This window comes from Sardina pilchardus, chromosome 1, assembly GCF_963854185.1.
Source record: "Sardina pilchardus chromosome 1, fSarPil1.1, whole genome shotgun sequence".
NCBI lineage: Eukaryota > Metazoa > Chordata > Actinopteri > Clupeiformes > Clupeidae > Sardina > Sardina pilchardus.
Genome location: NC_084994.1, coordinates 2,892,673 through 2,915,415, shown reverse-complemented (window position 1 = coordinate 2,915,415; position 22,743 = coordinate 2,892,673). Strand labels below are relative to the sequence as shown.

General features: G+C 43.1%; 1 protein-coding gene across 1 annotated transcript in view; it reads left to right on the top strand.

The window, feature by feature from the left end:
* Window positions 1-665: 665 nt before the first annotated feature.
* Window positions 666-22,743, top strand: part of LOC134080623 (NACHT, LRR and PYD domains-containing protein 12-like) — a 79,612-nt gene continuing 57,534 nt past the window's right edge. Inside the window, exons 1-6 of the mRNA XM_062537153.1 lie at window positions 666-1,043; window positions 2,048-2,175; window positions 2,404-2,543; window positions 3,299-3,412; window positions 5,433-5,546; window positions 6,085-6,167. Coding sequence (XP_062393137.1) covers window positions 2,119-2,175; window positions 2,404-2,543; window positions 3,299-3,412; window positions 5,433-5,546; window positions 6,085-6,167 — 508 coding nt within the window. The 5' untranslated portion in view covers window positions 666-1,043; window positions 2,048-2,118. The remainder of the gene's footprint in view (window positions 1,044-2,047; window positions 2,176-2,403; window positions 2,544-3,298; window positions 3,413-5,432; window positions 5,547-6,084; window positions 6,168-22,743) is intronic.

Sequence of the window (22,743 nt, the reverse complement as noted above, 5' to 3'; positions counted from 1 at the left end):
ATGGCATGAACTTAGAACGTGTGGTTCACATGGCCTTGGTCCTTCATCAGTTGATGTGTGTAGAATAGTACTGTACATTATGTGCATAATCCTGCATTTATTTGAAATGTGTACCATTCTACACTTGAGCTCTGGTGTTTTATGGAGTCTTCATGTTGAAACAATACTAGCTTAAATAATAATAAAGCATTATTTCATTATTTTCAGCTCCAGTTATTTTGTGACTGCAGTATAGGCCTACTGTAGGTTATCTTCCCATTTACATGTTTCTAATCTATTTTTATATGAGAGAATGTCCTGTTATAAGTTTCATTTAATCTTTGTGAAGGTAGGCTATTCTTTACTGCAGTAGGCATATTGGCTACTAAATGCACACAGGATAGCCTTTTTAAAAAGTCACAGATTATACTGGCACAGGATAACATATAATGTTGCCCAAGTTTGTCTGCAATTTAATATTTTTTACTGGAATACATGTAGCCTACCCAGACATCCCAACACGCAAAAAGTAATTTCAGGGAGGCATCCCGAATTTGGGACACTCTCCCTCTGCCATGGCGCTCCTGTTCCTAGATACTGTACGCTGAATATTTGATTCGGCAGAGAGGAGATAAAAGCCCGCCCACACTGAAAATGTATTGGTTGACTTACCGAAACAGGCCAATCAGGATGCTTCATGAGGCACGTACGCACACGCACAGTCTAGCTCTCCCTCCTTCTCTGACGTGCACAGGTGCTCACGCGATGTGAAGCACAGGTTGTCTTGTGTGCGCGCTCTTGCTCGCCCGCTCGCTCGCTCTAGATTCCGGGAGATCTGAAGTAATTTGCGGGCATCAGGGAGCCGCTATCAATATGTGGGATACTCCCGGACCTCCTGAGAGACGTGGGATGCCTGGCCTACCATAAATTCAATTTAAGTTACGATCAAAAATCGCTTTCACACGAGGAGGTACTTTTGAAGTAAAAGCGAAAGTAAATAGCCTGTCTCCGTGACGCAGTAACTCTGTTGTTTTGTATCGAGGGCACACAGTTTGTAGCTTAAGGTAAGAAACCCACTTTTTAATGTCTTCATGTTGTCTTTCACTTTGGTTTTTGGTTTGTTTTTTTGTAGGCCTATTTGGAATATTTGGAATAAACACGTTAGAATTGCATTGCATGAACTTGAAGTTTTTCGACGGACGTTTCCGCCTTTAGGGTAGTCCTGCCCTAACAGCTTGCTAACATCACATATAAACCTAGGCTACTGAATAAATCATATGTGTTAGTTTAACTCCGTTGTAACATAATATATTGAGATAGCCTACTCCTTTTCCAGGGCCAGATTATGGAATCAAGGCCACAATCATGGTGCAGAACTGGCTATAGGTTACTACGGGCGCAACCATATGGCCAGCAAGGTTTAGCATATGGGCTATATGAACAGTAGCCTACTTTGGGATGACGAAATTGCCCCTTTAGCGAAGTCATTCTTATATATTTGTTTTGGTAGTGAAGTCGTTCCTTCCGATGTGTCCTCTTAAAGTGCGCCTGCATCTCCAGTAAAACCACTTTAGATATGCTGTCATTTGATTGGCTTAAACTAAAGATGATTTGCCTGACGCTCATGTGAAAGTGTCAAACCAAAGGGTAGCAGGACCTCCTGCCGTTTTAGTAGAATAACGAAGACAGCACTAAGGCAAATGAGGGAAAGTAGAATTAAATGAGACATTGTGGAAGCACGGAATTCTCAGTGGAAAGTCATTGTAACGGAGTAAGATATCAGCTTAATCACACTGCCTTGATCCCTAACTACATATTAACACATCAGTTTAAACACACTGCCTTGATCCCTTACACATTAACACATCAGCTTAAACACACTGCCTTGATACCTTACACATTAACACATCAGTTTAAACACACTGCCTTGATCCCTTACACATTAACACATCAGTTTAAACACACAGCCTTGATCCCTTACACATACATCAGTTTAAACACACAGCCTTGATCCCTTACACATTAAGACATCAGTTTTAACACACTGCCTTGATCCCTTACACATTAGGGGCTTCTGAGAGGGCTACATCATAGCAGCCTACCCTCTAAAGTCCTGGACAGATCAGTCCACTATTTCATATGTTTCTGTTGCTGTGGCTTCTGTTAGAACACCATCTTCAACTGTTCTGTTTACAGGTTTGTTTACATTTATGTTTGTATTTTTCTTCATGTTCTTCATTTTTCTTTTCTTGTATTTTTCTTCTTTTGCTTCTTTCATCATCTAATATTTGTTGTGTTTCTTCATCTTATCAGAGTGCTAAAAACAAAGATAGCGGTTCATGTTTAGCTACAGCTATAATCTACAGTATGTGGTGACCCATTACACAAGACGTAAAGCTGCATATGTCTCATGTCCATTCCCAGAGAGCCTCTCCCACTGCTGCTAGGATGAGTGTCTCTCAGGAGAGAGAGGAGGCTGCAGGTCCCAGTAAAACACCCAGACCAGAGTCTGCAGCACACAGCTGTGTGCAACAAAGCAGCAAAGCAACACACTCTGATGGAGGGTAAGTGAATCCACAGATGCAGTACACATCATAGCTGCCCCCACACCCTCTCTGTTCTCTGGTGCATTGGTGCATCATTGTCTGTGTTTGGAATCATTTGGTGCCTGTCTGTGTTGGCAGTAAACTTGTAAACTGCACAAATGAATCCACATGTTCATGGGAGCAGCAGTAGAAAGAGAAAGAGTAGAATGATAATACCATCACTGCAAGTTGCCTACACAGCTGTGAACCTTTTGTACTTGTGTGTTGGTGTGTGTGTGTGTGTGTGTGTGTGTGTGTGTAGTGCTGCAGTTCCCCACCAAAATGTTAGAAGTAGCAAATTCCATCTGCCATGTTTTCATTGAAATGTAATATGGCATTTTATTGCTTAGATTCTGTACAGACAAATAGACAAACTATATTCTGAGAGCCTTGTTATTCTAGCAAAAACAATGTCTGTGATGATCTATGAAGCATCCATCTTATATTAGCAACACACACACACACACACACACACACACACACACACACACACACACACACACACACACACACACACACACACACACACACACACACACACACACACACTCTTAAGAAATAAGATGCATAAGATAAAGGTGAAGGTGCCAGAAGGTATACCTTTTCATCTATGTCCAAGTGAAGGTCTAACCTCTCCCTAAAAGATGGACACCATGTAGACCTGTATGTGTTTAGAAAACAACAACATATGCTTATTTACTCAGTGAGTTTCTTGTGTCTCCTTATGTAACCAGCCCACAGACAGACAGACCTCCATCTCCAGTGCCCAGCTGTGTGTCCATGAAGAGTGATGCGTCCATTGGTGCTTTTATCAACTTCAGCAGTGAACCAGTTCCATCAGGTGTAGAGTGAGTAGTTATGAGTCTGTAGTTTTTATAGGCTACACGCTATTTAGAAATGCCACTAACAATATAATACCACAGAGAGAGAGAGAGAGACAGAGAGAGACAGAGAGAGAGAGAGAGAAATGGTTGAGATAAGTTAAAGAGACCCTATGCAACTTTCTGCAGGAGACGGTCGCTCCGGTTACCCTGTGACGTAGTGCCACTCCCATTTAGGAGGCAAACGGGAGGCAAACGGGAGAAATAAACCTTATCTCGGATTATGACCATTCCCTTAGCCCTACATTCAGCAATGCAAGTAACGAACCCATATTCTACAAGGCACACGTCTTTCTAACATTCCCACATTGAAATTGTATTTTCCAGCGTGATAAATACATAGCAAAGTAACTTTGTTCACAACCTGTCCCTCCTGACCTGACCTGTCTCCGCTAATTGCGCAGGCCACCTGTTATCAACGGCACACTGCTTCTGCTGCTTCTACACTGGTCTACCGATTACTCGTCACTGATCACGCCCATATAGGAGGCGGAAGTGGGGAATGAAGTGGGCACCATTTCATTCCATTGAAAACCCCCTTTATGATCCATCTTCCTTACTATACGATCTTTGACGTATCCCATTGGCTGTGTTTCAAGGCTGTTTTCTCAAAACGAGTTTCTTCTCCCACTCTGAGAACATAATCTCCACTTCTGAAGCACTTACATGCGCCAAACTTTCCAGTCTTATGCCAAACTATATTTACAAGACTTTTACAGAGGGGTTTGTTGAAATATTATTCCTAACCTGATATATATGACATTTTATGCTTAAAAACATGGCAAAATCCGATTTTTCAAGGCTATTGACACTATATGCTGATTTACAAGACAACAGAAGTAGATATCCATAAATCCCTCTGTAATTTTTCTCCCATCTAATATATTAACACAATGAAAAAACAATTTTGAACCTGGCTTTATCCAAAACTCAGATTATGTATTTTAAAATATATGCAAATTAGCGCATATTTAATGAGATAGTGCCTAATTTGCATATTTAAACATTAAATTACAAAAAACTTGTAATACATTTTTTTCTTATGTTGATGTAAGTAATCAACTGGGGAAGTTTCATAGTGATATCTGCTAGTTAAAAATGTTACCCTATTCACCTGTGTCTCGCCTTAAATATAGCCTATACATGTATAAATTTATACACGCTAAAGCTGTCGGGGAAGCTCTGCAGAGAAAATGCAAGCATAAAACGAGCGAAAACGAAAAACGAAACGAAACCAGAGATGAAATCGCCAATCCTGCATAGTTCCTCTTTAAGAAAAGTGAATGTAAGAACTCATAGCTTCTCATCAGACAAAGGTCTAACCTGCTCAGTGGCCTAACTATAGTAGGTGGAGCAAGTGCAGACGCTCCGCCCCCTTTTTTTTTTTTTTTAGAACTTCACCATTAAGAATCAAACGATCAAATAAAAACGGCTAAATCAAATTACCATCTTTGTGTGTCCTCATACTGTTTTGCCAGAGTATATTTCTTTTTTCTTTCTACTGAGATACAGCAAGGATTTCTGAGTAGGCTGAGTGATTTGTTGCGATCTTTTGAATGGCTGGTAGCTGCACATTTCAGTCATCGTTCCGACCAGAATGGCCTTCTAACACAAGAGGCGGCAGGAGTGTAAAGAGCAATGGGAAAGGGTGGCAAAACTACTACTACCAACATATTTTTTTCAACTTCCCGAAATGCTGGTGGTAGATTATGACAGTGTAACATCCACATTAGGGGAAGTGTGTGCATAGAGAATTGAAGTCACCCTTAATGTGTATTGCATGTATCAGAACTCATTTTGGCCCAAAGTTTATTAGAGAGGCCCAATTAGCATTCTCGCCCTTTCCTTGTTTCGCCATTGAACCTGCTCCTCTAAGGATGGACACCATGTAGATATGTGTGTGTTTAGAAAACAACAACATATGCTTATTTACTTAATGAGTTGATAAATCAGTCAATCAGTTTCTTGTGTCTCCTTATGTAACCAGCCCACCGACACACAGACCTCCATCTCCAGTGCCCAGCTGTGTGTCCATGAAGAGTGATCGGTCCATGGGTGCTTTTATCAACTTCAGCAGTGAAACCGTTCCATCAGGTCTAGAGTGAGTAGTTATCAGTCTGTAGGCATGTCAGTAACATATGATTCTACACACTCCGACAGACACTGACACAAGAATAAAAGTGAATGCAAAACTTAACCCGGGGAGAGATTTAGAGATTCAAACATGGATTGAAGTTTGTTGCACACTTAAACAGGTCTGATCAAACACAGCATGCTTTGTGCTCTTCATTGTGTTATGGGCAGACATGACAGTGTCGTCTCCAAATGGGTATACTACCTACAGTTGCAGAAATGGAACAGTACTAGCTGGCTTTTCAATTGGCTTACTTAGCCCACACAGTTGCAGTTCACATAAAACAAGTTTATGCACATGTCCAAGACTCCATACACACACACCTTGCACCTTACATGCACACTGTCAATATGATTGAATATGATAATAATATGAATATGTTTATTAACATGATGAAACCAGATGCAGATGAAATAAAGCTGCATAGTGCACATTGTAATCAGTAGATTATCTGAGGAGCAATTAGTGCATTAGTCCAAGTGTTGTTTGTCTGATGTCCCTGCAGGTTAAGGGCTGATCTGACCCAGGATCTAGGACCCAGGAGACACCTGCACACTGGACATACACCAGGCAGAAAGAGGGAACTAGGTGAGAATACATTTTGGATTTGATCAGGTTTTATTTCCTAGTGCTTGTGGATGTAGGCCTATTTGTAGTAGCCTGGCACGCCCTCCCAGTGACGTAACACCTTCGGCGTTGCTGTCGCTGGTCTGGGGGAAGGATTTCTGAATGCCCCAAATCTGCGGAACTGCCCCCTTTGGTCGAGAACCAATCAACTTTGAGCAGCTCCAACGTCTCTGGGTAGAGGCGTGTTCAAGGCAGAGGAAAGAGTGTTGTTATTGGTTTAAACTCGGCAAACCGCTTTCTGACATCGACCTGTAGCAAATCGAGGCACTTAAAGGAGGCGGGTCAACCAAGTGCTTGGAGAAACCGTGTATACACAGGCTCTTGGTCAGACTAAAGTCTCGCAGAGCCTTTCAAGTCGATGGCAATCAGGCTATATTTGTAGTGAGTTCATGAGAATATGAATCATTTTTATTATTGACTTGAATGATGACTTTTAAACTGACTTGTTTTGTCATTTCTAAACAGATGAGGACCTGAGGAGAGTTATAAAGAATCACAAAGCCAGTCTGAAGAGGAAGTTTGAGAACATCTCTGAAGGCATCATCAAACCAGGAGCTGAGATACTCCTCAGTAAGATCTACACAGAGCTCTACATCACAGGAGGAGAGAGTGAAGGGGTGAATAAGGAACATGAGGTTTGGCAGGTAGAGTCAGCGTCCAGATCTCAATCCACAGAAGATATACCCATCAACTGCAACGACATCTTCAAGCCCTTACCTGGACAGGAGAAGCACATCAGAACTGTGATGACCAAAGGTGTTGCTGGAATTGGAAAAACTGTCTCAGTGCAAAAGTTCATTCTTGATTGGACAGATGGGGTAGCCAATCATGATGTAGATTTGATGTTTCCCCTTTCTTTCCGTGAGCTTAATTTAGTCAGGAGAAATCAGTATAGTCTTCACAGTCTCCTGCTTGACTTCCACCCTGAGCTGAAGGAGCTGAATGATGGTGAAGGATACAAAGACTGTCAGGTTGTGTTCATCTTTGATGGTTTGGATGAGAGTCGGTTGATTCTGGACCTGGAGCAGAACAGTGAGTTGTCTGATGTGAAACAAACATCATCAGTTGATGTTATGATGACGAGCCTCATTCAGGGAACTCTACTTCCCTCTGCACTCATCTGGATAACCTCAAGACCAGCTGCAGCCAGTCAGATTCCTGCTCAGTTCATTGACAAGGTAACAGAAGTACGAGGATTCAATGATACACAGAAGGAAGAATACTTCAGGAAGAGAATCAGCGATGAGAGTCAGGCCAACAGAATCATCTCACACATTCAGACATCCAGGAGTCTCCATATTATGTGCCACATTCCAGTCTTCTGTTGGATTGCAGCTACTGTACTTCAGCAGATGCTGGAAAAGAAAAATATCAAAGACATTCCCAAAACACTGACTGAGATGTTCATACACTTCTTGCTCATCCAAACCACAAGAAAGGATCAGAAGTATCAGAGTGTATCTGAAAAAGATACAAAGAAACTTTTGGAATCTCAGAGGATCATTTTACTGAAGCTGGCAGAACTGGCTTTTAAGAATCTAGAGAATGGCAACCTCATGTTTTATGAGGAAGACCTGAGAGAGTGTGGCATTGATGTCAGTGAAGCCTCAGTGTACTCTGGCATGTGCACTGAGATCTTCAAGACAGAAAATGTGGAATCTCAAAAGAAGAAGGTCTACTGCTTTGTGCATCTGAGTGTCCAGGAGTTTCTGGCAGCGGTGTTTGTGTTTCACTCGTATTTGGCTAAGAAACTTGAGGCATTGAAATGTTTCCTCAGTGAAAAGGAAAGAGATGAACTCAATCCATCATTTTTATCTAATGTTGTATCAGCATTTGGAGGACAAACTGAAGACAACTTACATGTTTTACTAAAGAGGGCAGTTGATAAGGCTCTGGAGAGCCAGAACGGACACCTGGATCTCTTCCTTCGCTTCCTTATGGGCATTTCTCTGGAGAGCAATCACAGACTTCTGCGAGGTCTACTGAACCGCACACACAACAGCTCAAATAGCATCAAGGAAATATGTCAGTACATGAAGGAACTCAACAGAGAAGGTCTTTCTCCTGAACGATGCATCAATCTCTTCCACTGCTTATTTGAAATGAATGATGATGCCATGCAGAAAGAAATTCAGACATTCTTGTCATCACCAAAGAACATCAAACAGAAGTTATCTCCTGCCCACTGTTCAGCACTAGCCCACATACTTCTGATGTCTGAGGATGTGCTGGATGAGATTGATCTGAAGAAATACAACACATCAGATGAGGGACGCAAGAGACTGATCCCAGCTGTGAGGTGCTGCAGAAAGGCACGGTGAGTTTCTGATGGAGAGACTGTGCTGATTATAGTGACTAAATATAATGTTGAAGTCACATGTCTACTACCAGCTGGGGTGAACCCAGACTAACCTCTTAGCAAATTTGAATTTGGAATTTTTCAGTCTGGAAAAAAAGATGATTACTTGCAAAAGATCACTTGATGGTGCTGATTGTGTCCCATTTATCAATTTCTGCAATATTTTATATTTTTTCACATTGTTATGCAGACTTGCTGAATGCAAACTCTCAGAGAAGTCCTGTGGAATTGTGGCTGCTTTTCTACAGTCGCCAAACTCCCTGATAGAACTGGACCTGAGTCACAATGACCTGGGAGATTCTGGAGTCCATCTTCTCTCTAAGGGACTGTCTAGTCCCCACTGCAAACTGCAGACCTTAAGGTTGGCCTTAGTCAGACATGTCTTTGTAAAGGAATAATATTATGCCTAGCATAGCCATAGCACGTTATGGTTTGGTTGGTGTTTTATATGTTTCTTTAGGCCTGTCCATGCCAAGTCCAATTTTTCGGATGAAATATTCTCAAGAAATTATTATTATTATTATTAAAATTAAATTAAGCGTATTCGTAGTTGTTGATGCTGTGCCATAAAGTGACACATTTGTTATTAAATTGCTTATATTTATTCAATTCTGTCCTCTCATAACATTACCAACCTTTCAGGTGTGTGTGTGTGTGTGTGTGTGTGTGTGTGGGCGCATGGAAATTACCTGCAAAAGATCACTTGATGGTGCTGATGTATCGGGGGACCTTGTATCCCATTTATCCATCTCTGTAATATTTGATCTTTTCTCATGTTGTTATGCAGACTTGTTGAGTGCAAACTCTCAGAGACGTCCTGTGGAATTGTGGCTGCTGTTCTACAGTCACCAAACTCCCTGATAGAGCTGGACCTGAGTCACAATGACCTGGGAGATTCTGGAGTCCATCTTCTCTCTAAGGGACAGTCTAGTCCCCACTGCAAACTGCAGACCTTAAGGTTGGTGTTAGTCAGACATGTCTTTTTAAAGGACTAGCTTAGCACATTATGGTTTGGTTGGTGTTTTATATGTGTCTTAAGACCTGTACATACCAAGTCCAATCAGAACTAACTCTCTCTCTCTCTCTCTCTCTCTCTCTCTTTCTCTCTCTCTCAGGCTCAGTAAGTGTGGTATCTCAGATGAAGGTTTTGTTTGTCTGGCTCTGGCTCTGATGTTAAACCCCTCCTGTGTGAGAGAGCTGGATGTGAACAACAATCATTCTGGAGAATCAGCACAGAAGCTGTTATCTGCTACACTTGAGGATCCTCACCGCAAAGTTGAAGCACTTCAGTATGTACTCTAGAGTTGAATCATTTGAATGACATGCAAAATATCTCTCGATTTATCGGGGCATCCTGTATCCCATGTATCCATCTCTGTAATATTTGATCTTTTCTCATGTTGTTATGCAGACTTGCTGAATGCAAACTCTCAGAGAAGTCCTGTGGAATTGTGGCTGCTGTTCTACAGTCACCAAACTCCCTGATAGAGCTGGACCTGAGTCACAATGACCTGGGAGATTCTGGAGTCCATCTTCTCTCTAAGGGACTGTCTAGTCCCCACTGCAAACTGCAGACCTTAAGGTTGGTGTTAGTCAGACATGTTTTTGTAAAGGATTATTGTTATGACTAGCATAGCACATGGTTTGGTTGGCGTTTTAGTTGTCTTAAAAGGACACTTCACTAATTATCATTAAAGGTAGGGTATGGATTTAGCTTTTTTGGCCATTTTTGCAAAATCACTTGAAATCCTATTCCTAACCCACTTATAGCCACTGAGTTGGAAGCACTGAAATGGAAATTAAACACGTCAATCATCTGCGGAACGGGCAGGGCTCGAAAAACTCCAGCCTATAGTATTCTAAACCCCATTTCATCATTTCACAGCTCATTCGTCAATGTAACGGTCTTCCTCTTCCTCCTCCCCTTCCCCACCGCGCGCGCGACCCTTTCGTGCACATAGCACGAAAGCTGTTGACCGCGAGTCAGTGCTGAAACGAAACTAACTGGGCCTGCTGCACGTTAACAGCTGTCGCACAGCTCCCTGCAGGTGGCAAAATGACCTGGCCCAATGGTGGTTGCCACGACTTAGCCGAGGACGCGTCTCAGCCGACAGCGCCGCAGGTTTTACAGAAGCTAATATCTAGAAGGGCGCCGATGCCGCAACTCAGCCGACAGCGCCGGAGGTTTTACGGACATGGCCCGCGTGTAACTGCTAGCTGGGATATGCAGGAGCAAAGGATGGTTGTGTTTGTGTAGTGTAGTGAGATGGATGGGTGTCCTGATGAGTTCAGCCAATTGTGTTCTGTAGTTTGACTGCAGTGTCCTCTATCATAACAGCATCAGTAGCATAGACAAGGGAAGGGAAGGATGACTGAAAGCTTCCAATTCTCCTGCACCTCAAACCAAAATGCACCACCTGAATGAACAAAGTCTAGTCGGCTTTAATCCCCCCTGGGGATTTGACAAAGCTGTTCCAAATGTACCGGATGCCAGCTAATTAGCAATGCGAGTAGAATGTTAGTAAACCTCACTCCCCGACGCCTCAAGAGTAGCCTGACGAGCCAGACCCACATCCAGATAGCCACCGTAGACAGGGCTCAATCGGAGGGGTGGGATAAACAGTTGTCTTTCAAATTCCCTCCCCGCAATAGGACAACGCTGAACGAATCATCTTCTTGTTTTCAAGTAGCAGGATGCGTAACCTTCCCTCTCCACGCAATACGATAACGCTAAATGAATCATCTTCTTGTTTTCAAATAACAGGATGCGTTACCGTCGCAACTTCTGGTCGCATGTCAGTCACCATTATGTTAAGCCCACCCACCGACTCTATACACGCTGTGATTGGCCCGCTGGTGCTGGGGGTTCTCAGCTCCCTGGCTCTATGGATCATGCCTAGACTGCCCCGCCAGCCAAATTACATTTGCTGCTGCTAGGGGCGTCTAGATTTCTAGGCTACCTCGAGAGCGCTGCGGGCATGAAAGTTAGGAGCCTGGGCTTTTAGCTGGACTCCCGATCCGAGGTGCTGCTGTTTTGCGGGTTCGAGTCCGGGCGTGTGCAGGGCTGGACCGCGGTGGTTCCACACAACGCAGGTTACACAGACACACATCTGAATATCTGCGAGCTGTATCGATGGCACTTTGTAAAAACAGGAAAAGAAAATCCTAGGATTTTCAGTCCTCTCGCCTGCAGCAGGCCCATTCAGATGAAAAATGTAAAAATATCAAGGTGTAGCAGACTGCTGAAAAGTGTCTAAAAGGCCCCCGGAACCTCCGAGATTTTATGAGTTCTCCCTGTTCTCTTTTATAGTGGGCATATCTAATCTAAAATAACCTCTTTCTTGGTTTCATGTATTATAAACAACTCCATAATTCACTCAGTATTCAATAGGCTATAGCCTACTGAAAGTGTGTGAACTTGTGTGACGTGAGAACGAAAGAGAATGTTAAATATTTGAAATAATTGCATTGGACTCCATGGCATATCTACTGTAGTGTGTATGGACTTTTAAAAGTGTGAAAGATTACAGACTGAATCTTGAGGTTTACTGTGCCATATTTTTAGAATGACACACTCTAAATTCAATAAAAGCAAAACAGCATAACAATGTTTACAGTAACAATTAGAACTAACTCTCCCTCTCTCTCTCTCTCTCTCTCTCAGGCTCAGCAAGTGTGGTATCTCAGATGAAGGTTATGTTTGTCTGGCTCTGGCTCTGATGTTAAACCCCTCCTGTGTGAAAGATCTGGATGTGAACAACAATCATCCTGGAGAATCAGCACAGAAACTGTTATCTGCTACACTGGAGGATCCTCACCGCAAAGCTGAAGCACTTCAGTATGTACTCTAGAGAATCAGAAACATCAAGTTGTAGTCTGGATTGATTGATTGATTGATTGATTGATGAACAAATGCATGTCCTACCGTACAGTTAGAACACATTCATTAACAAGTAGACTACAGTATGTGACCTGTTACTGTTACTGCAGAAGGACTAGTTCTCACTACAGGTAACAAATGAATCATGAATCAATCATTAATCAGCCAATCTAAATGCAGCATCAACTACACTGTTTACACTGATATCATTTTATGTTAATTTCACTAAATGTAGTCAATTTGATTTAAAGTATCCTTGCGTAATATATAGAGTTCTTCTGTCATAATCCTGTCAAATGTTATTACAGATTTGCTGACTGTAAACTCACTGATAAATCCTGTGAGATTGTTACTTCAGTTCTACAATCACCAAACTCACTGCTACAGCTGGACTTGAATCACAATGATCTGGGGGATTCTGGAGTTCAGCTTCTCTCTAAAGGACTGTCCAGTTTGAACTGCAAAATACACACATTAAGGTGGGTGTACATTGTATTATCATCTTAGGGAGAAGAACCATGACAATATAACAACAACTGGTCAGCATTGAACATGCTTTAGCGTATTGCTTATATAATTGCATTTGTGTAGTCAAACTTTTGTGCCGATTTGTGAATTTCAGGATTTGTTTGTAGATTAGAGCTGTGATTTGCAATATGGCAGCTGTGAGAGTGGTGTGGGTAGCAGATATCACCATGGCTGTGATTTGCAATATGGCAGCAGTGAGAGTGGTGTGGGTAGCAGATATCACCATGGCTGTGATTTGCAGTTAGGCGTGAGGCCAGAGGCCAAGCACAGTGGGTGCCTGAACATTTATTTAGAGCATTGGAGCAGTTCTGTAGTTTATTAGTATTTTAATAATGTCTTATTAGTTTACACACACACACACACACACACACACACACACACACACACACACACACACACACACACACACACACACACACACATAACATTCCAAACTAGAAATAGAAGCTATACATATAAGAGGACCATGGGCCTCCACAGGGTATCTCTTATCAACAACAAAAGGCAATGGGAGTGTTTTCATGAGACCATTTTCTCCTAGACCACTGAACAACATTATACACACTCTCTTTCTATCTCTCTCTCTCTCGCTCTCTCTCAGGCTCTCTGATTGTCTCATCACAGAGAAGGGTTGTGGTTTTCTGGCTTCAGCTCTGACTTCAAACCCCTCCCATCTAAAAGAGCTGGATCTGAGCTACAATCATCATGGAGAATCAGGACTGAAGCTGTTATCTGCTAGACTGGAGGATCCTGCCTGTAAACTGGAGATACTTAAGTATGTTCAGAAAGAAACCCCAGTGTTGCACATTTAGAAAGTGTCTCCATTGTGGAGACCATATTCATTTCTTCAAACCGAGTGCAGTGGCCTATTTTCAAATGTGTGTTGTAATAGCTGCTTAAAACTGTAGTGTGTTTGTTATCTCTTTGATGCAACACCCAGTAGTGCAAATAGTTGGATGTGTGTTCAAATTTGCAAACATAGCCGAATAGTTTTCTGTTTGTTTGTAACTGCATTTTTGACACAAACCTTCATCACTGTTTGCTGAATTGGAACACCTCTCAGATTCCAGGCTGTGAGATGAACAGAAAGACAGGGAGGTGAGCAGAGGAACAGAGAGAACAGAGAGCTGAATAAACTATTTTCTGATAGTCTGACCAGGGGGGACAAGTGGATGCCTTTGTATGCAATAAAGACAGCTGGAAAAAGAGTTACTTCATTACTTTATATCAAGGGAAACATATAGCAGACCATACTCTGTGAAATAATACATCACCTTGCATTTCACAGGTGGCACAAACAGAAAGAAAAACAGCAGTCTTGACATCTGTGAAATGGTACATGTGTATGACATTTAGTTTTTCTTACAGAACTGACCATGCTTTACAACATGCTTTAGACAGAGCACGACCACGTTTGCTGAAATGTAAGTGTTTAATATCATATTTGAGATTGTTTGCATTCACATGTTTTAGCTTGCATGTGTGTGTATGGGTGTCTAATAGCAATGTGAGTGTGTTTGTGTGTGTGTGTGTGTGTGTGTGTGTGTTTGGTAGAGTGAAGAGGTGTGTGTGTGTTTTGTAGGGTGAGGAAGGGTGTGTGTGTGTGTTTAGGTGAGTGTAGGTATAGGTGTGTGTCTGAGACTAATTCTACAAAACACTGTGGGCCAGATGTACTAACGTTTTGCGCCCATTTCAGGCGTAACGTGCGCGTATAAACATGGGGAGGATATGTACAAACAAGCCGCAATGAGGGAAACGCGCAGACTGCCTGCCGTGGGAGCTGAAAAGGGCTATTTGCGCTATTCCGTGTCATGCATATTAATTCCTGGGCGGATCAGCTGAAAATGGGTGTAACACGCAAGTACAGGGGAGGAGAGGTGCTAATAGCGATTGATTAAGTATTCCGCCTTATGTATGAAAACAGCGCACGTCTATTTTGCGTTGAAAAACTTCCGCCTTCTGAAAGCAGGTGTAATCCAGATTGCGGTTAAATGCGTCTATTAGAAAAACTTTTAGAGACAGCTGAATCAATATTCAGAGCATCCGTTTTCTTCATTGTACTATGTCAAAAGCAATCTTAACTTTTGTTTGTTTCTCTAAAATCGTATTTTCTCTTTCACGACATAGTCTACACTTCTCAATCTGTTAGGCATTAAGTCATATCGCAAGTCTACGTGCAGTAAATAGTTCAAGTATTTTTTAAGTGGATTTGAAGAACTACTAGGCCTACTCTGTCTGGCGCTGCTCGTTGACATGATGTGATGACAATGACATCTCTTTGAATCGTGTATGACCGCTAAACTTTGATTCTTTTTATTGCTGCAATATTCAACTGCGCTCGTTGCATGCACAATTGGCGTGATACAGGGGGCGGGAACGGGCGGCACTGAACGCAAATAACTTAATGAAGTGACAGCTTAGTAAATACCACGCAATATAGCAAAGCACAGCGTTCGCACTCTGCGCATACAAAAACTCGCTATTTGCGCTGTCTTAGTACATCTGGCCCTGTGTGTGTGCACGTTGTGTGTTCTGGAGGATGTGATCTACAGCAGTGTGTCAGTGTGTGTGTGTGTGTGTGTGTGTGGTAGGGTGAGGAGGTGTGTGTGTGTGTGTGTGTGTGTGTGTGTGTGTGTGTGTGTGTGTGTGTGTGTGTGTGTGTTTCGTAGGGTCAGGAAGAGTGTGTGTGTGTGTGTGTGTAGGTATTGGTGCGTGCCTGTGTGTATGTATGTGTGTTTAGGTGAGTGTAGGTATAGGTGTGTGTCTAGGTGGTGTGTGTGTGTGTGTGTGTCTGTGTTTGGTTGGGTGAGGAGGTGTGTGTGTGTGTGTGTGTGTGTGTTTCATAGGGTCAGGAAGAGTGTGTGTGTGTGTGTGTGTCTGTGTGTGTGAGAGTGTGTGTGTGTAGGTATAGGTGTGAGTCAGGAGAGTAATTCTACTGGACACAGGGTGTGTGTGTGTGTGTGTGTGTGTGTGTGTGTGTGTGTGTGTGTGTGTGTGTGTGTGTGTGTGTGTGTGTGTGTGTGTGTGTGTGTGTGTGTGTGTGTGTGTGTGTGTGTGTGTGTGTGTGTGTGTGTGTGTGTGTGTGTGTGTGTGTGTGTGTGTGTGAGAGAGAGAGAGAGAGAGAGAGAGAGAGAGAGAGAGAATGTGGATATGACTGTAAGGTGTGTGTATGTAAGGTATGTGTGTGTGTTGTTCTATTGTGACGTGTGTTGTCTGCTGTGTGTTGTGTGTACAGTTTCCTGTGAGTTCACACTGGACCCAAACACGGCACACAGAGAACTCCTTCTGTCTGAGGGGAACAGGAAGGTGACGTGGGTGAAGAAGGAGCAGCCGTATCCTGACCACCCACACAGATTTACTGGCTACTGTTCCCAGGTCCTGAGCAGAGAGCCTCTGACTGGACGCTGCTACTGGGAGTGTGAGTGGAGTGGGTACAATGTTGAAGTGGGAGTGGCCTATAAAAGCACCAGCAGGAGTGAATGGATCAGCAGCTCTCCCAAGGCCTGGTGTCTGCGCTGTTACAGTGACACATACACAGCCTACCACAATGGAAGTAAGACTGTCCTCCCCGTCCCCCCCACAGGCTGCAGGAGAGTAGGAGTGTATGTGGAGCGTGAGGTCGGCACTCTGTCCTTCTACAGCGTCTCCTCTGATACTCTCACACACCTGCACACCTTCACCACCACATCCACTAGTGAGCCCCTACATGCAGCGCTTTGGGTTGATGCTGACTCATCAGTGTCTCTGATCTAGATCACATGACCTGCTGTGTCCTGTAGTACACACACACACACACCTTGCACCTTATATGCACACTGTCAATATGGTTGCATGTACATATGTAAGGGATAATGGACGACATGCCGCGCGGTTATTCAAAGTTAATGCCCGTTCTAGACGGTGATACGGCCCGACGCGAAGCAGAGAACTTTGACTAACCGCACGGCGTGACGTCCATTATCCCGCTTATTCCACTCTCAGGAGACATCCACCTACAGTATACTGTACCTACACACCCAATTATACCTACTTATACCTACTCACAAACACACCCACCCACACACACACACAAAAATCTTTACCCACACACACGCACACACACATACTTTACTTATTCCACTGTTGCCACCTGCGTTGTGTTCGTTTCCGGTGCTCATTTAAATGTTTTAATCACTAGAACTGTAACTGTACTCCTGAGTCCACACACACACACACACACACACACACACACAAATCTACACCTACACACACACACACACACAGAGCATCACTCTCAGGAGACATCCACCTACAGTATACTGTAACTACACACCCAATTATACCTACTCACAAACACACCCATCCACACACACACAAAAATCTTTACCCACACACACGCACACACACATACTTTTGCCCACACACACACACACACACACACACACACACACACACACACACACACACACACATACACACACACACACACACATGCAGTAGATGCAGTTTGCATGCAGGACACACACACACACTAACATACATACATACATACACACATAGCTATACCTCCACAAACAGACACACACATCTATACCTTCACAAACACACTCCTATACTCACCTTCACACACACACACCCCTATACCGTCAGACACACACACACACACACACATACTGTACACAAACACAGCTATACTTACACACACACACACACACACACACACACACACACACACACACACACACACACACACACTGCTCCACTGCTACACATACACACAACACACACTGTGATGACTGCAGGCCACTTTTTCCTGCTTGTGTGTGTCTCGCTCGGAGTCTGTCTTGCAGTAATTGCATTGGCCTGGACACAGTGTGTGTGTGTGTGTGTGTGTGTGTGTGTGTGTGTGTGTGTGTGTGTGTGTGTGTGTGTGTGTGTGTGTGTGTGTGTGTGTGTGTGTGTGTGTGTGTGTGTGTGTGTGTGTGTGTGTGTGTGTGTGTGTGTGTGCAGTAATTGCATTGGCCCGGATACGGAATTCCCACCAAGCTACTCACACACAGGTGTGTTACTCCGTGTCTGTCTTGCTGTAATTGCATTGGCCTGGATACGGAATTCCCAACAAGCTACTCACACACACCTATGGAACTCCGTATGCTACTCACACACACACACACACACACACACACACACACACACACACACACACACACACACACACAAACCTATGGAACTCCGTGCACCCCTGGAGGGGGAGCTGGCTACATTTGGGCGTCCGTTGGGAGAGCTGCCGTCTTTTGTCTTTGTTTTCTTTCTTTACATTCACACATTCACATCTCCGCACATGTTTGCTTCATACTGGTGTTCAATACTGACGAAGATGATGCGTTATGCTTAATATCTTATTTAATAAATGAGTTAGATGTGGTCTCAGCACTACATACTGGTGTTCAATACTGACGAAGATGATGCTTTATGCTTAATATCTTATTTAATAAATGAGTTAGATGTGGGTATCAGCACTACATACTGGTGTTCAATACTGACGAAGATAATGCTTTATGCTTAATATCTTATTTAATAAATGAGTTAGATGTGGGTATCAGCACTACATACTGGTGTTCAATACTGACGAAGATGATGCTTTATGCTTAATATCTTATTTAATAAATGAGTTAGATGTGGTCTCAGCACTACATACTGGTGTTCAATACTGACGAAGATGATGCTTTATGCTTAATATCTTATTTAATAAATGAGTTAAATGTGGGTCCTCTTTTGGTGTTGTCCTCCTTTATTTGGTTATGGCCTTTTGAGCCAGGCTACACACACACACACACACACACCAGTCTCCTCGTCCAACATCAGTGTGTAAACTCACAAATGCACGTTTGGTCAAAAACACACTCCTGAACCTTGTGGAAAACCTTCCCAGAAGAGTTGACCGACGTCATATGAAACCTTATGGACGTGACTGCACTTCATATGTGAGTCTACCAGAAGAGTTGACCGACGTGACGTCATATGAAACCTTATGGACGTGACTGCACTTCATATGTGAGTCTACCAGAAGAGTTGACCGACGTGACGTCATATGAAACCTTATGGACGTGACTGCACTTCATATGTGAGTCAACCAGAAGAGTTGACCGACGTGACGTCATATGAAACCTTATGGACGTAACTGCACTTCATATGTGAGTCAACCAGAGCGCATGCATTTGCGTCTCAAAAAAATCTGAAATAAAAATAGATCAATACTTTCCAAGTTACAGCCAGTTGTACGGGGGGAGGGGGGTGTCAATTTTGTTCTGCCTCTTTTTTTTTGTCAAAGTTCATAAGCTCATTGCTCAAGAACTAGAATTTGTAGGAGACTCAAATTTGCATAAATAGGAATAGTATGCAGTAAATTCACCACAAGTAGTCTGGATGATTCTGCATGGTCATAGCAGTCCCTCAAAGTTGATCAACATTTTATCGTGAGAGTGGTTGAGCGCAAACTGTGGGCGGGGGGGAGTGGTTGAGCGCCCACATCCATGGCTGAAGTGCCCTTGAGCAAGACACCAAACCCCTCACTGCTCCCTGAGCACCACTGTTGAGCAGGCAGCTCACTGCTCCGGGTTAGTGTGTGCTTCACCTCACTGTGTGCTGTGTGTGTTTCACTGATTTACAGATTGGGATAAATGCACAGACCAAATTTCCCCTCACAGGAAAAATAGTATACTACTGTAGAACAGAACAGAACAGAATAGAATGTTAAAACTGATAGTTCCAGTCCTTGGTTATGATGACTGCATTTCGTTCTATAGTAATGCGACAACACAACTTACACAACAGTTAGAGTGGCTGCGTCTCCATGTTGCATGGCAACTATTCAGATATATTTATTAGGTGGAAGAATGATTGTCTATGAATACATTCTTAGATTTTTCATTGCTGTGCCTTCTTTTCATGAAATCTTGCCAAAGTGACGTAGTTTTAGAAAAGCAACAAGCCACTCGACTCCGTCGTTTGCACTGATTTTAGAGCACTTGCACATTGTGGCTAACAACGCCCCTTAGCTGTTCTGAAATCAGTGTGTGTGTGTGTGTGTGTGTGTGATGATTTTAGAGCACTTGCACATTGTGGCTAACAACGTCCCTTAGCTGTTCTGAAATCAGTACACACGACGGCCTCTGGGGGCTTATTGCTTAACTTTATTATCACTTGATGCAATTGTATGGCGTGCTTTATAAATACATAAAGTAATTAAAAAAGGTAGAAATAGGAAGCTACTCTTTAAGAAGGGGGTAGGAGGTTGTACCTTTGTGTGTGCGTGTGTGTGTGTGTGTGTGTGTGTGTGTGTGTGGTGGTAGTGCGAGGGGGGCTTTTTGTCTGTTTGTGTGTGTCTGTGTGTGTGTGTGTGTGTGTGTGTGTGAGATAATGACCAGTCCGCTGGTCATCATACCTCACTGCCCTATTGTGTGTATGTGTGTGTGCGTGTGTGTATGTGTGTGTGTATGTGTGTGTGATCATTCTTACTGTATAATGTTACATGACAAGTGAAGAGAACTATTTGCCACCTGACTACTAACATCCTACCTAGACATCAGGTCAGGTGTGTGTGCGTGTGTGTGTGTGTGTGTGTGTGTGTGTGTGTGTGTGTGTGTGTGTGTGTGCGTGTGTGTGTGTGTGTGTGTGCGCGCGTGTGTGTGTGCGTGTTTGCATGCGTGTGTCTCTTTTGCACCTACACACAGGCAAGTATTACTCACTCAAATAATTGAGTCTTAACTGTAACACCAAGAAAGATTTGTTCAAAATTTCACAGGTAAACCAGGAAGACGCTCCCAGCCAGGAATCATGATATCAGAGTAAGACATGACTGTAAGGAAGCTCCTGAATAGGGAATACAAATGGTTAAAACACAGATGTGCAGATATGCAGATACAGAATGGTGATATCAGAGTAAGATATGACTGGAAGGCCAACAGAATGTCCCCAACATTCTCCTGAATAGTGGATACAAATGGTTAAAACACAGATATGCAGATACAGAATGGTGATATCAGAGTAAAATATGACTGTAAGGCCCACAGCATGGGCTCTGTCCCCAACATTCTCCTGAATCACATGCGGCTCTTTAGCGCCCCCAGGTGGCTTCCTGGAGCGTCTTCAGAAATGTATGAAAATGAAGGCGAGGACATATTTTTAGTTTTAATATGGTTTCTGTAGGAGGAGAAACATTCTTAACGTTTTCCAATGCTGTAAAAATGTGCATAATAAATATTACATTTTAACATTTCTGTCAACGAAGGTTCGATGCGACACACACACACACTCACCCACCTGCACACGATCCACTCTACCAGAGCCCCTTTAGCCGGTCCACTTCCTATTAACTCCATTGTACCGGATTGTTCCTGCAATCTGTTGAAATTCCGCTAGGGGCGCTGCCGAGCAAGTGATAAATGAATTGTGGTCTATGGAGCTAGGCGGCTAAAACTCGTTTTTTTCACAGTTGACAACTTCATTTCTTAATGTACATTGTCGTAGTAGCTACCTGAGTATATGTTTTCCACTGGAAATGAAATAAAAAGTCACTTACAGTATGTCCTTTCTGCTTTTCATAGGATGGGCCGCTTTCCGTGTAACATGCTAGCATTTAGCTCATGGATGCTGATTGGTCAGCGAGAAATCGCGACCGATTACGACGACGTTGTGAAGCTGAACCTTCTTTTAGGTCTATGGCCGTAAATTGGTTCGCTTTTGTGTCACGTGACATGAAAACTTTGAAAGGGTTTTTAGGAATAACAACAAATATTGAAAATGTTATTGGTCAGCTAATTGTCAAGTCAAGTTATCCTGCATCGCATGCATTAATGCAATTTCAGGAGAAAAAATTATATAAAGACAAATGTGGTATTGGGGGGTTCAGCTCCATTGCTACCCATTCATTCATCACTTGCTCGCGATTGCCCTCTAGTTGCAGTACCATGCGGAAGTATTTAGCAAGTGGTCTTTCTCCCCTTATTAGACATTCTCTGACTCTACACTGAAGAGAATAGTCAGGAGGACCCCTAGTGGACAACAGGGAAACTGCAACAGCAAGTTTGGGAAGAGAATAGTCAGGAGGACCCCTAGTGGCCAACAGGGAAACTGCAACAGCAAGTTTGGGAAGAGAATAGTCAGGACACCTAGTGGCCAACAGGGAAACTGCAACAGCAAGTTTGTGAAGAGAATAGTCAGGAGGACACCTAGTGGCCAACAGGGAAACTGCAACAGCAAGTTTGGGAAGAGAATAGTCATGAGGACCCCTAGTGGCCAACAGGGAAACTGCAACAGCAAGTTTGGGAAGAGAATAGTCATGAGGACACCTAGTCGCCAACAGGGAAACTGCAACAGCAAGTTTGGGAAGAGAATAGTCAGAAGGACACCTAGTGGCCAACAGAGAAACTACAACTACGTCAAATGGTCAAGACCCCATATTGTAATTTAGGGCCTGATCCATTTGTAATATGTAACTCTATTCTATAGCAATATGTAATATGTAACTCTATTCTATAGCAATATGTAATATGTAACTCTATTCTATGTTATCACCCACCTGCACACGCTCCACTCCACGCTCATTGAGTCCCTCTACTGTGTGCTGGTGTGAGCTTGGCTACTCAGACTCTATGTGTCCCTGTGCCAGATCACTAACTCCACACTCATTGGCTACTCAGACTCTATGTGTCCCTGTGCCAGATCACTAACTCCACACTCATTGGCTACTCAGACTCTATGTGTCCCTGTGCCAGATCACTAACTCCACA